Source organism: Fukomys damarensis, unplaced genomic scaffold, assembly GCF_012274545.1.
Source record: "Fukomys damarensis isolate Sample0158 unplaced genomic scaffold, DMR_v1.0_HiC HiC_scaffold_36, whole genome shotgun sequence".
NCBI classification, from domain to species: domain Eukaryota; kingdom Metazoa; phylum Chordata; class Mammalia; order Rodentia; family Bathyergidae; genus Fukomys; species Fukomys damarensis.
Genome location: NW_022900948.1, coordinates 41,142,918 through 41,155,174, shown reverse-complemented (window position 1 = coordinate 41,155,174; position 12,257 = coordinate 41,142,918). Strand labels below are relative to the sequence as shown.

At 42.3% G+C, this 12,257-nt stretch overlaps 1 protein-coding gene across 2 annotated transcripts in view; it reads right to left on the bottom strand.

Moving 5' to 3' along the window:
• Window positions 1-1,429: 1,429 nt before the first annotated feature.
• Pbx3 (PBX homeobox 3) overlaps window positions 1,430-12,257 on the bottom strand; it is a 211,055-nt gene continuing 200,227 nt past the window's right edge. For both annotated transcript variants that reach the window (XM_010613549.3, XM_033759127.1), the window contains 4 exons: window positions 7,791-7,956; window positions 6,513-6,625; window positions 5,594-5,683; window positions 1,430-2,919 (listed from right to left, as the gene is read on the bottom strand). In XM_010613549.3, coding sequence (XP_010611851.1) covers window positions 2,827-2,919; window positions 5,594-5,683; window positions 6,513-6,625; window positions 7,791-7,956 — 462 coding nt within the window. In that variant the 3' untranslated portion in view covers window positions 1,430-2,826. The remainder of the gene's footprint in view (window positions 2,920-5,593; window positions 5,684-6,512; window positions 6,626-7,790; window positions 7,957-12,257) is intronic.

Sequence of the window (12,257 nt, the reverse complement as noted above, 5' to 3'; positions counted from 1 at the left end):
CATGAGGACTCAGGTTAATCAACACATTGATGAGATCACAATTTGTTTGCACCTTTGGAAGGTGATAGAAGCAGGTAGGGTCCAGCAGCAGGGAGAGCATCGTGGGGGCGTGGCCTTGGTCCCTGACCCCTCTCTCTTGCGCCCTTTCCATCCCCCTCTGCTTCTGAGCTGCACTGAGGTGAGCAGCTCCTCGCCACACCTTTCCACCATGATGGCTCTGTCTCCCCACAGATGCAGAGCAACATAGCCAGACAACCACGGACCAAAACCTATGAATCTCCAGCAAGCAAGCCCTGATGTCTGCTTCTTGAAATACATCGGCCCAAGACAAAACCCAAGATGTTCTTAAATGTCTGGGGACACTAAAGAATGAATTTGTATATCTATGTGTTATGTTTCCACCGGATACATTTTCTATAACCGCATAGCACAGAGATCATTTTATGCACGAAGATAAGACAGGCTGACCCACAAGCTAATTGAATCATGCAAATAACTATTTAGCCATGGGAGAGATTCCTACAGGCAGGCTGAGCATCCACGTGAGGGAGGACAGCTTTGGAGGACAATCTATTTTATAAAGTTTACCCTCACAGTGTAAGTGCCTCAAGATTAATGTCAATGGTGGCCCTGGACCTCGTTTTGCCTGGCTCTACCAAGTGAAATAGTAAAACAGTTGTATTTATCATAGACAATTTGCTGCAACTGATTAACATTAATCTGATTTCCTGTGAGTCAATTTCCTTGAGATATAGTAAACAAGCCAATTACCTGCTATGGACCTCTTTTATTATAAAGGTTTAGCATTAGCGACAGGCCGTGTATTTAAATATATGGACTTTCCAATAATCTGAAAACAAAAACAATGTATAATCTAGTTTAAAGAGCTGTACTTGGTCTTACAGATTACAACTTCAGAATTTTTAAAAGAATGTTGAAAAGCTGCAGAGGTGCTGGTTTTCAATTGCATCTGAGGCCCACTCTTCCAGTCTTCCACTTGCCTTTAACTGTAATTAAAGAAGTCAGAAGTTATGGAGGTGAAGAAGTGAATGTGACAAGGCTCTGGTCATTAAAAAAAAAATCTAACAAGTTCCAGAGGCACCACTAGGTAAGGAGACCAAACACCAACAGAAGACCTGGGTCAAGGCGTGGCCTCTTGTCGTCCCAGGGCTGTGAGCGTGTTTCCTCATCTATGAAAAGGGGGAATGTTCCTTGTAGTGCTACTGAGCACCTAAGGACTCACGCCTGGACCGGAGATGGCTCTGTCCACACCAGATCAGCCTCACCACCATCTCGAAGCCCCTGTGGTGAGGTGATATCCAAGCCACATCCCAGGCCTGGTTCTGCAGGGCTCAAGGAGTGGAGGAAGAAATAGCATCAGCATTTAATCATGAAAGCAAAAAGTTTATTCATGTTTGAAACTACATATAACTACCACAAGGAAGACTTTTTCAATCCAGGGTGTAATCCAGTTAGAAAGGAACACGAAACGTTTTTAATACATTAGAATCACCGCCACAAATTATTTTCATGACTCAATCAGTTTCAGAATTGCATACAATACAAAAAGAGAAAGGAGGGGGTCCCATCACACAGGGTGAAATATACAGTACTGAATACTGAAATCTGAATGCATCACAATTAGTCGCCGCTTTTGTTTTTTTGCATGGATTAGTAACAAGATGAAGAACATTCAAAATGTTTTTCAGTATTTACAACAGTTTTACTGATCCTGTGTTAAATTAAGACCCAATGTTTCCATTCTCAGTTTTTTAAAAGTTGCAAATGCAACCCTGATTTTTCTTTTAAAAGATTACAATGTACATTACATTTTACGAAGGAAAACAAAGAGTTAATTACAAGATGCAAAAAGATAAGAAAGAGACAAACTACAGCGTGAGTATTGTTCAGAGGTAGTAAGTGAGCACTCTAAGCTACAGAACATGTTGAAATTCTATTGGTTTGTATGAGTTCGCATGAGGTAATAAAGCTGTGTTTTGATTGGTGAGATGTATAAATACTCTTTTGCTACACTATATACAACACTCCAGAGAGCAGGGCCTTCTGTGGATCCCCAGAGGACGTAGCAAACCTTGACAAGTCTGTGCAGCACCCAGTGCACACCGAGAAACCCCAGGCGATCTCGTTTTCACCTCTATCAGCAGCAGCAAGTGTCTTCAGCTCTCAGAAAAATCTGGATCCATAATCTCATTACCAAGCAGACTCTGTGCACTGGTGCTTTCAGAGACAGAAAAGAGGCTACCAGTCTCTGATCTAATTATAACAGAAGAGATCGCAACACAAACGTGACGAAGAAGGCTTCTTAAACACAACCATCATTAAGAGAGAGAGAGCCAAACAGTTCTTATTCCAACTCCAGTAAAGACATGAAAGAAAGACAAATCTGCCATGGAAATATGCAAGGAATTCAATTTAGGTGAGGCGAATCTTTGCATTTGCTCTAACGATTGAGGTTTAGCATATATTGTTCTTCTTACCCTTAAGGCCAAGTAATTGGCAACTGTGAAACCATTAATGTAAAATATTGATAATAAATTATGATAAAATAGCTACAGGACTGTCAACAATGTTAAATCTTGGCCTAATTGGATAAAGTGCTTTCTTTTTTTTTTAACATTGTGTGTTTTAAGTATAAATACAAATGATTATGATTCCTTAAAAAACAGATTTACCAAGTTCTCTAATAAGACAAGGTTTTACAGTAAAGCTGTAGATGGTGGGCTACAAAACCGCTTTCCTTTTCCTCCTATTGCTCTGAATGCACTCATCAAGGCATGTCAGCTCAGGGAAAAGTGTGGCCGGGGATTAGTTAGAGGTATCCGAGTGCACACTTCCCGGGCCTTCTGTAGGAGAAGTCACAGAAGATGGCGTCGTTGCATCCTGCCAGCCTCCATTAGCCTGAAAGGACAAACATGGTTTAGCGAGTGCACGTCTACATATTAATTCCACTCCCCAATTTAAAACACCCAGATGACAACATGAGAGCAGAGATGCATTAGCAAAATGTATTTTCTAAACCCACTTTGGCAGGAGTGGGAAGCATGTGTTAAAGTGGGATTAAATGCATGTAAAACAAACCCATCCCATCAAGTAAAGACTTGGCAATAAATCAGGATGCAGGAGAAGGGCTTCAGCTAGTCCCAAACTGGCACAAAGATGGGCCTTTGATCTGCTGGTAAAAATAAAGTGACTCGAAAGAAAATTTTTGAGGGCGGGCAGTGAAGAGTCGTAATGCAATGTCTGGGTGAAACCGCCAGCTCCATGAAGTACGAACTCCAGCCCACCTTCATCACAGTGTCCATGTACAAGTTGCCACATGCTTTGCATACACTTCTGACAGCCAGCTACTGTAACCCTTGGAAAATAAAGGCCAGAATTTCCCTCCAAATAGGATCTTCCAGAATGAAAATGCATGAACTATGGGGGTGCACATGCTATTCAAATTTGGATTCCAATTATCTATAACTGGAGCCCTTAGCGAAGATGTTGCTAGCGCTCTGCCCACGCCACCGGCCCTTCCTGCCCCCAACCTGCATCAGCACTAACAGTACTCAGAAACAAATTTGCCTTATGTCTTGGCCTATAGAGGCAATTGCTGAAATCAATGTCTGATCAGATTTCTGCTGTGGCAGACAGCTTGTCGCTACATATTTTTATGTCAGTCAAGAAGAGGGAGGTGCTGGGCCTGTGAGTTGGGAAGCACTGAGTAGAAGTGACGGGCCTTTCTGGAGGAAGGCGAGGAGGAGCTGCTGACACCCAGTGCCCGAGGCTCCATCCAGCCCCTGCTCCACACTGCCTAGACCCAGCCCACGCCAATGCTGGTGTGGGTTGTGAAGGTCCCTGCCTCCCTCCTTCAACTTCTGCACATCCACCCAAACATCCTCCGGTGGGCCTGTGCACCAGGCTGCTGAGAGCTCTCTAGGTCCTGCCCAGTGCCTACTACCAAGGCTCCTTCCCCTGTGACTGCTGTTTGTGGAGAACTCTCTGGCTTCTGACTTGCTGCAGAGTTCTGCATATAAAGCACCTTCCCTTTCTCTAGGGCCAAGGAAAAGGGGGTGGTGGGCCCACCAGTCCCACAGAGATGACAGTCCCAAAGAAAAGAGCATTTTCAAAGCTGGAGTCATATTCTATTCAGGTTACAAAAAGAAAAATACGATTAAAAACAAACAAACAAACAAACGTGGCATTGTTTTTCAAAAGCCTCAGTCATACCGGGTTGGTTGAGTGCCCAGGTATGTTGAGTGACTCTAAGAAATCCTCTTCTCTGTCTAAAAGGTAAGCCACTCTTCCCTCAGGTATGAAAATCTCCTTAGAAGAAAACCTCTTCAACAGATACAAATCCAAAGATATTCCATCTGAAGTAAACATCATTCCTCTTTTATTCAAATTTATAAACAACAAACGTACAATATTTTCACCCAGCATGGCAATGGAGGAGCAGTTGTCAGCAAGCATTCTTTTTTTTTCAAAATAAATTAATCCTTATGCTGGTGGTTTGAGATTATGCACTGTATTATACAACAGCGCCTTATCAAGCCTCATCAGCAAAGATGGAATTCATGTCTGTAAAATGCTGCAGGCAATCACAGTTTCATATTTTATCATGTTGATAAGGATATCGCACATTCTCTGAAGCATTTCAAAACACTTAAATGAAAAAGGAGAAATGCAACTAAAAGGCTTTTTATATGGTTTGTTGTGGGTTATTATGAGTTATTTATAAACCCAAAAAGAAAGATTTGACATTTCAAATGTAAAAGATTTGAGTATTTAATGGTCCTTTTTTCCCTTTACAATTGAACATCTTCAATCACTTTTTAAATCATTAATATTTACTTTCACAGCAAACTAAGGCCCCAAAAAAGGAATACTTTTGTCCATTTTCTTTCTGACTCTACGCTCTCAAGCCCCCCTTCCCTGCTAAGTCTGGAATCCTGGACTCTGACCACTATTCCTTCCTGGCTGCATCATGCTAGTTCCAACCTGGTCCCCCAACCTGCTCCCCCACCCCAGCTGGGTGTTTTGCTGTTTTCCATCCATGTCTGGGTAGGAGAAAAAGGAAAGTTTCAGTGAACTGGTAATTATTTCCCCCATAATTAAAATTGAGAGGTCATTAAAACTGCCAAACATGTTTAGCAATCCATGACAGTACAAGCAAAAGCCTTTAAGAAAAGAATTCTTTATTTAGCTTTGTTGTTGATCTGTCTGGGACCCTCCAAGGTTATCACCTTCACCTGCTCTATGCTTGGGAATTTTTCCTGCTGCTTGATTTTAAGATAAATGACCTGTTTTCCACCATCCCTTGGAACACAGCATGACTACTAGAAGACGGTGTCTTAATGGGTTGATGCTTAAATCCCTTTTGATGATAGGACCCAGGCCACTTCTGGGCATCTGTTAGGACTTTTAGGGGCATCCAGGTAATGCCAAGCATTGGGATTCATAAAATAAAAGTGCAGCAACAACAGCACCTTCCCTACCTACCAGCAGCAGCAAGTCAAATGGCTATTAATGTGTTTACTGGCCACCGTTTCCCTGACACTGTCCCATAGCAACTCCCCAGAGTACTCACATTTAAATTATGTGGACTGTACAGTGAATTTCCTCCAAGGCCATCACTGTAGCCTCCCGTCTGATTGATAACATGACGGAGGGTATCCACCTAGAAGTGAGACGAAACAAAATTCATCATCCCAAATCTATTAAAACATCATCATTTACAAAAGGAAACAATTTGAATTATGTGTGCCACAAGGGTTTAGCATCTTCATTGTGAGACAAATTTATCAATCAAATGTGACTGGCAGAATTTCAGCAATTCTTTGCATATTTAAACTCACACATGTTTTTTCATGCCAGCCAAACAATAACATCTTCATGGCAATGCAAACTTCTCATATACAGCAACCAAATGCTGTGGGTGAAAACCTACTTATATATTCCGGATGGATAACTCTTTCTCATTTTCTCTTTAAACACACATGTGTGCATGTGCATGTGCACACACACACACACTTGCATGCACGCACACACACAAATGTATAAGAACTATAAACTATATGAGTTGTTCTCAATTTAGAAGAGGAGAAAAAAGTTGAACCCGGAATATACTTTAAGAACTCAGACCTTTATATTCTGACTTAGAAAACTGCAGGAATGAAAGAGAGAGGTATGTTCTCAAATCACATACACACTAGCACGTAAGATTTTTCTGTTCTGTTTTGTGACAAAAGTAAGATGCACCCCACCCCTCTCCATGAGCTCAAGCCAGAGCCGAATGCATTCACAAAGTTTATCAGGTTCGAATCATCAAAAGTCACTGTTCACTTGGCTTCTCATTAGATTACACGTGGGGCAGAAGAGTCACATTTGGGGACACCCAACACAGGTTCTGCATGGATGTGCAGACCGCTTCCACGGGGTCAGAGGAAGAAGTTTTGAGCCCAAACCCTACCCTGCCAGAAAGGCCCCGGCTGGGGCATCTCTCCTACCTGTGATTGCACATTGGCTCCGACTTGGGACCCTTGGTAAGAATCCCCATTCAGACTCTGCATGTTCATGAACATGTCCCCAGAATTTGGGAGGTTAAAAGAACCAGAAGAACCTGGAAAGGAAAGAGTTAAGTAACTGAATAACAGAGAGCTACATGAATAATCCTCAAAGGCCTAGATGCAGGGAAAGGAGAAAAGATATAGAAGGGAAGGTTGTGCACAACATAAGGCATTTCCAGATCTAGGAGAATGGAGAATAACTCCAGAGTTAGGTCCTATGATTCTCTTTACATTTAGGAAAAGCCTTACCAGTGGGGAAGCCTGGCCAAAAAAACCAAAGACACAAATGGAAATACACAGAAAAACACTCTGAGCTGCCCTGGCATCTTCCCCTTGTTTCACTGACCTCCAGTACATGGGCACTGCCTGAGATCTTCAGCATCTCTAACTGTCATGCTGGCTAATTACCTGCAAGGACAAATTTTTCTGATTTTTTCTTAGCCATAATTCGACTTTTTCTTTGACCCGTGTTTATGTCCATTAAAAAGAATGGGGAGTGTGTGACAAAAGAAAACAGAACTACTCTTTCTGAACCTTTACCCCCCTGAACTTTTAAATATATGTTTAAAAGATCGCCTCAGAAAATCCCCTGAACTGCTGAAGTCCGTCTTTTGGACTGGCTACACATCCTTCACTGTCATCCAATTTCTCTGTAATTTTAAGACATTTCTAACTCCATCACAAATGTCACATAAAATTTTGCCCAAACGTACTAGATGAAGAGTTAAGAGTCGAGCACCATCTCCCTCACATCTAACTACTAAGCCCAGCAAGCCAGCACGACACAGCAGAGTCCAGAGAAGTATGGAGCTATTGCCCAGCAGGTGAAAGTCCCTGACACCTGCTTCTTTACAGACAGTGACTGGCCCATTTCCCACTCCTATTTCATGCTTTGATGGCCTGCTACTGACCATAAAGTGATACATGGAACAACACAGCTAAAGTAATCATAACACTTTGCCTATCACTGAGTTAAATGTCTCTACTAAGTGTAAAAGTTTCAGATTCGACCATGAGAATAGCACTGACTAAGAGCGGTGGGTTTATCAGTTTGGGTCACCACTCACTCACCCATCCCCAAACAAGCCTGCATCTGAATGTAAGTCTTCCCTTAGAAATCCTCTGTGTTCTCAGTATGGCTCGTTTCATGGCCTGTGTGACAGGACACTGTGGCATAAGGCGGCCTGGCCAAGTAGGGAGTGAACACGCAGTACGCACCAGAATTTGGCGTGGTGGGTGAATTGGTCTGGTTGTTCTGCACAGCTGCGGCCACTGCGTGTGCGGCTGTCACGGCTGTCTTTGCAGCATAGAGGTTGGCTTCTTCCTGAAACTTGCCGATATTCTTCTTGTACCTGATTCGTTTGTTGCCAAACCAATTGGATACCTACAAATTGGAGGAACATGGAATTAAAAGGGTAGGGAAGTCAGAAAGGAAGAAAAAGTCAAACTTCCAAGAATACTTACTGGATACCAAGGGAATACTCTGGGAGACACTCAATTCCTAGCCTGCAATCTCATATCCTATAGATAATACACAATGGTTTTGGCAAATTTTCTTGTATACTTTTTGAATAACGCTGCTTCTAGGAGTTGGCAAGAGTAACAATAAAATAGCTAGGAGCATTACTTATACAAACTGTCTAATTGGCATATATATCAATGAGTATATAAGTAATTAGGCCCCCCAAAAGTGGCGAAAGCAAGAGGAAATATTTGTTAAGCTAGGTAAACATAATACTTGAGAGAGAACAGCTTATTCTTTTTTAGGTCTGGAACAATTCTGGCAGCTGTAGAGGGAGAATCATGTTTGGTCTGTTGAGAAGAGTAACACCAATTAATAATGGATGAAAAATCCCATTGTCTCCAGCCTTAGAAGACACTGTGTGTCTGCCAAGATGGCTGTTCAAGCTCTGCCAGTTAACACATGAGAAGATCCTAATTTGAAAGCCCAAGTACAGTACTTCCAATACTATCAGATGCAAATGCAGAGGATCAGCTCTGCATTTTATCAGGTGGAATATACTTATTTCTTTTGCAAACTACTTATGATGTCAGTCAGTGCAAATGGCATAGATTTCTAGAGAATCTTGGCAGCAGATAGATTTCATCACATTTCATGGATAGCAAAACATGGATAGCCCAGCATGCATAGCTCAGAGTTACATGTGTTCAACTACCTGTAGATGAGTCCCATAAAGCAACAACTAAAAGCCACATAGTAATTTCTAATATGATATACCCATATGCTGTATTGAAGGATCTTACCTCTCTCTTGTTAAAGTAACAGTTTAGACATACTTTCAATAATTTCTTAATGTCAAAGAGCATGTTGGGGTATTAGGGTCACTGATCTTCCCTAAAGATATCATTTCCTGATAGCAACTCAGGGGCCCTGAAGAAAAATAAGGAGTAGCATGTATTTCAGAGCCCTCCAACCCAATTTACACCAATGGGCATCCCTGATGACCACCTCTGCCAAGTCTTTAATTACTTTGGAAACAGAACTCTCATCCTTCAGTCTACGGCACTCATTCCTCTGGAAGAAGCCAGAAAGCCCTGGCAGGGGAGCCACATGAGAAAGACAACATTGGCCTCGTTGCTGCCCACATGCTGTCCCATCCTGGGAACACCATGCGCACACCTGTGCACACAGACACGTGTGATACACTCGCCAAGGAAATATATACAGCAGCATGCCTGGGTTCCTCAGGCAGAAGGAAGCCAAAATCCACCAGGAAGTAAATATGCTACAGATCAGCACTACCAAGTTGTCTCTGTTCCACCATCATTTTCTTTGATATTTATTTTTTGTCCTTCTTTTCTTCTTTATATTTCTATAAATATAGAGATAGAGGATATAATAACTATCATTTAGTGATTTTTGGATGTACCAAGTACAGCTCTTTGCACTCATTTTCTCATTTAATTTTAACAAACTCAAGGGCTAGATGGTTGATGGAGATGTTTCCATAGGCATCTCCCATGCCAAATCCAATGGCCTTGTGTCTCTCCTTGACTTATTTGCCCTCTCAGAGGGTCTGAGCTTGTAATCAGCACCCATCTTTCCCAGAGCTCGCCCTTTGTATGATTCAACACTGCTCTTGCTTCCCCTCCAACATCTGCTTCTTTCCCAACGTGTGTGTGTGTGTGTGTGTGTGTGTGTGTGTGTGTGTGTGTGTGTGTGTGTGTGTGTGTGTGTGTACACCTGTGTTTCTCAAAGACTCAGCTCTTGGTCCTTCTTTATCTTTATCCATATACAAAATTATATTTACTCTTTCTGTATAGACAACTCCCAGATTTCTCTCTGTTCCCAAAGTCTATGAAGAATTTTAGTTCTCGGTTTTAAGATTTCCATTTAGGTGGTCTGTCACAATCCTAACCCCCAGCTCAACAGGTCCAAATTGGAGCTCAGGTGTCCTCGCAATCTGTGCTCCACCTTTTATCTGGAATCACCAGCAGAGATTCCGTGCTCACTGCCTCACATAACCCCACTCCACTGTTGCGTAATCCTTCCAAATGGGCTAAGCCTGGTTCCCTTTCCACTCTAGTCACCTAGAAAGTCACAAAATGTGACCTGCAAACTCAGCCTAGGGACCTGGCGCCTCCTGATGCAGCTCTCCCTTCTTCTAGCCCCACAGGCCACAGGGGCAACGTGTGGGAACTATAGGGGATGTGGTAGCAGGAGGCAGAATTGAGAGAGAGTGCAGGGAGGCAGTGATGAGAGCCTAAGCCGGGCAAAGCAGCAGGCGTGGGGAAAGCAGATATTCTGGAAGAAGAACAGACAGAATCTGGTCACTGATGAGCTGGACGGAGGTCAGGGATGTGGGGGACACAGAGATGATGCTGATTTGGGACCCAAGGCTTGAGCAGGATAGTGACAGATACTCAGAAGGAATTTCTACATCTGAAGAAGTCAGTCTCAGTGATCATTAGTATCCATTCCCCCAAGGCAGAAAAGTTCTGAATCAGATGGAAAAAGAACCCTGAAGGTATCATTTCTGATGGTGTTTATTAGAGCAAATCCTCCCAGGACCTCACCTTTCACAACGTAAGCCCTCAGCTCTGGAGGTGGGATGGGAGCTCTTCCCACGAAGCTGCTTTCACATGCAGTACCACTCTGGCTTTTCTGAACAAGGCTGGCAGGCCTCAGAAAGAGTTAAAAATCGAATATATCTATAGTACAAAGGGAGGCAGTCCCGGCTGAGAGGGAATTTGGCATTTCTTAAGCATAATTAATGAAAATTCCCCAACTCAGAATTTAGCAACAAAGGCCTATCTCAGAATTCTCTTCTTCTAAACAATTCTCTGTTGGATTCAGTACTTTGTAGTTAATATTACCTTGACAATCAGAGAAGCTATAATACATTAATGAAACCTAGCCTGGAAAATCAGATTACAGCTTTATTAACAGTTTCATAATTGAGAAATCTCTGTACCATCGAAGGTCTCATCTCTAGATATGTAAGAATCCTCTGTTTATGCATACCCCTGGACCAATCAAACAACAGTCATCACTAATAAAGGTTTATTTAATTCTCACAGTAAAATTTTAATATCACCAGCAGCCTGGGGAAGCTTTAGCAAGTGGATTTGCTTGACATCAGATCGTTTCTATTCTGCTAGTCCCAATACTTCTTAATCTTTAATATCAAGGCAATTAAAATTAATGGCCACTCATCCAAAGCTACTGTGGGCAGTGTTTCCTTGACATCAATTGTTTGATGGGATTACCTAGAGGTTAAACTAACAAGCAAGGTTTAATTGGAAGCAATGAAAGAAGCAGTGATCATACGTTATGTTTAACCTGCATAACCACATCTAAATGAATATCTAGAAATGTTAAACTATTTCTCAAATTAAAATATGTACATCACATTCTGATATCACAGATTTGCATATTGTAACAATCAGCTATTAAGACCATACCACTGCAACTGAGATCAGTGTAATTAATCCATAAATGGACGCCTAAATTTGGGAATTTTTCTTCACCTTTTAAAATCAGATGAAGACAGCAAAAGAGCCCCCTACTTTTCCAAAAGCTACAGACTATATGTGGTCCTTTCTACACAGGCTGTAATGCAGGGTTCTATGGAGAGCAGAGCTTGCTCCATCTCTGAACTGGAATGGTCTGTACAGTGGTAGCAGAAAAGAAACAAGCAGGAAATTGATTCAGGGAAAAGGAATACACTACCTTGTGCTTCTCTTTTGAGTCAACACATCAAGGATTCATGACTCTAGACTATGCCGAAGGCAAAGGGCCAGGCAAGAATTTTAAGATCAATTAAAAATGAGAATAAAAGCACAAGTATGCTCCTTCTTCTACTGGTGCTCAATGATATCAGCCCCCAGACTCAGCCTCTGGTAAAGCAGAGTATGGAGTGAACATTCTGCAGAATGCTTATTTTCCGATCCTTTCAGTAAGACCAAGAGGTGGCCTGAAAATCTTCTGGTCTCCTGTACTACAGCCATGCATTTCTCCCACCCAGTCCTGCAGTGCCAATCACTTTGAAAAGTAAAAATGTTTTCGGGGGTGGGGGTGGGGTGGGGGGGGTAACAATGATAGAGCATGTGAGGGCCTGGGTTTGATATCCAGCATCAAAAAACAAAATAAAACAGGGCTGGGGGTTTAGCTCAGTGGTTCTGCTGCCTGCCTTCCAAGCATAAGGTCCCAAGTACCAAACA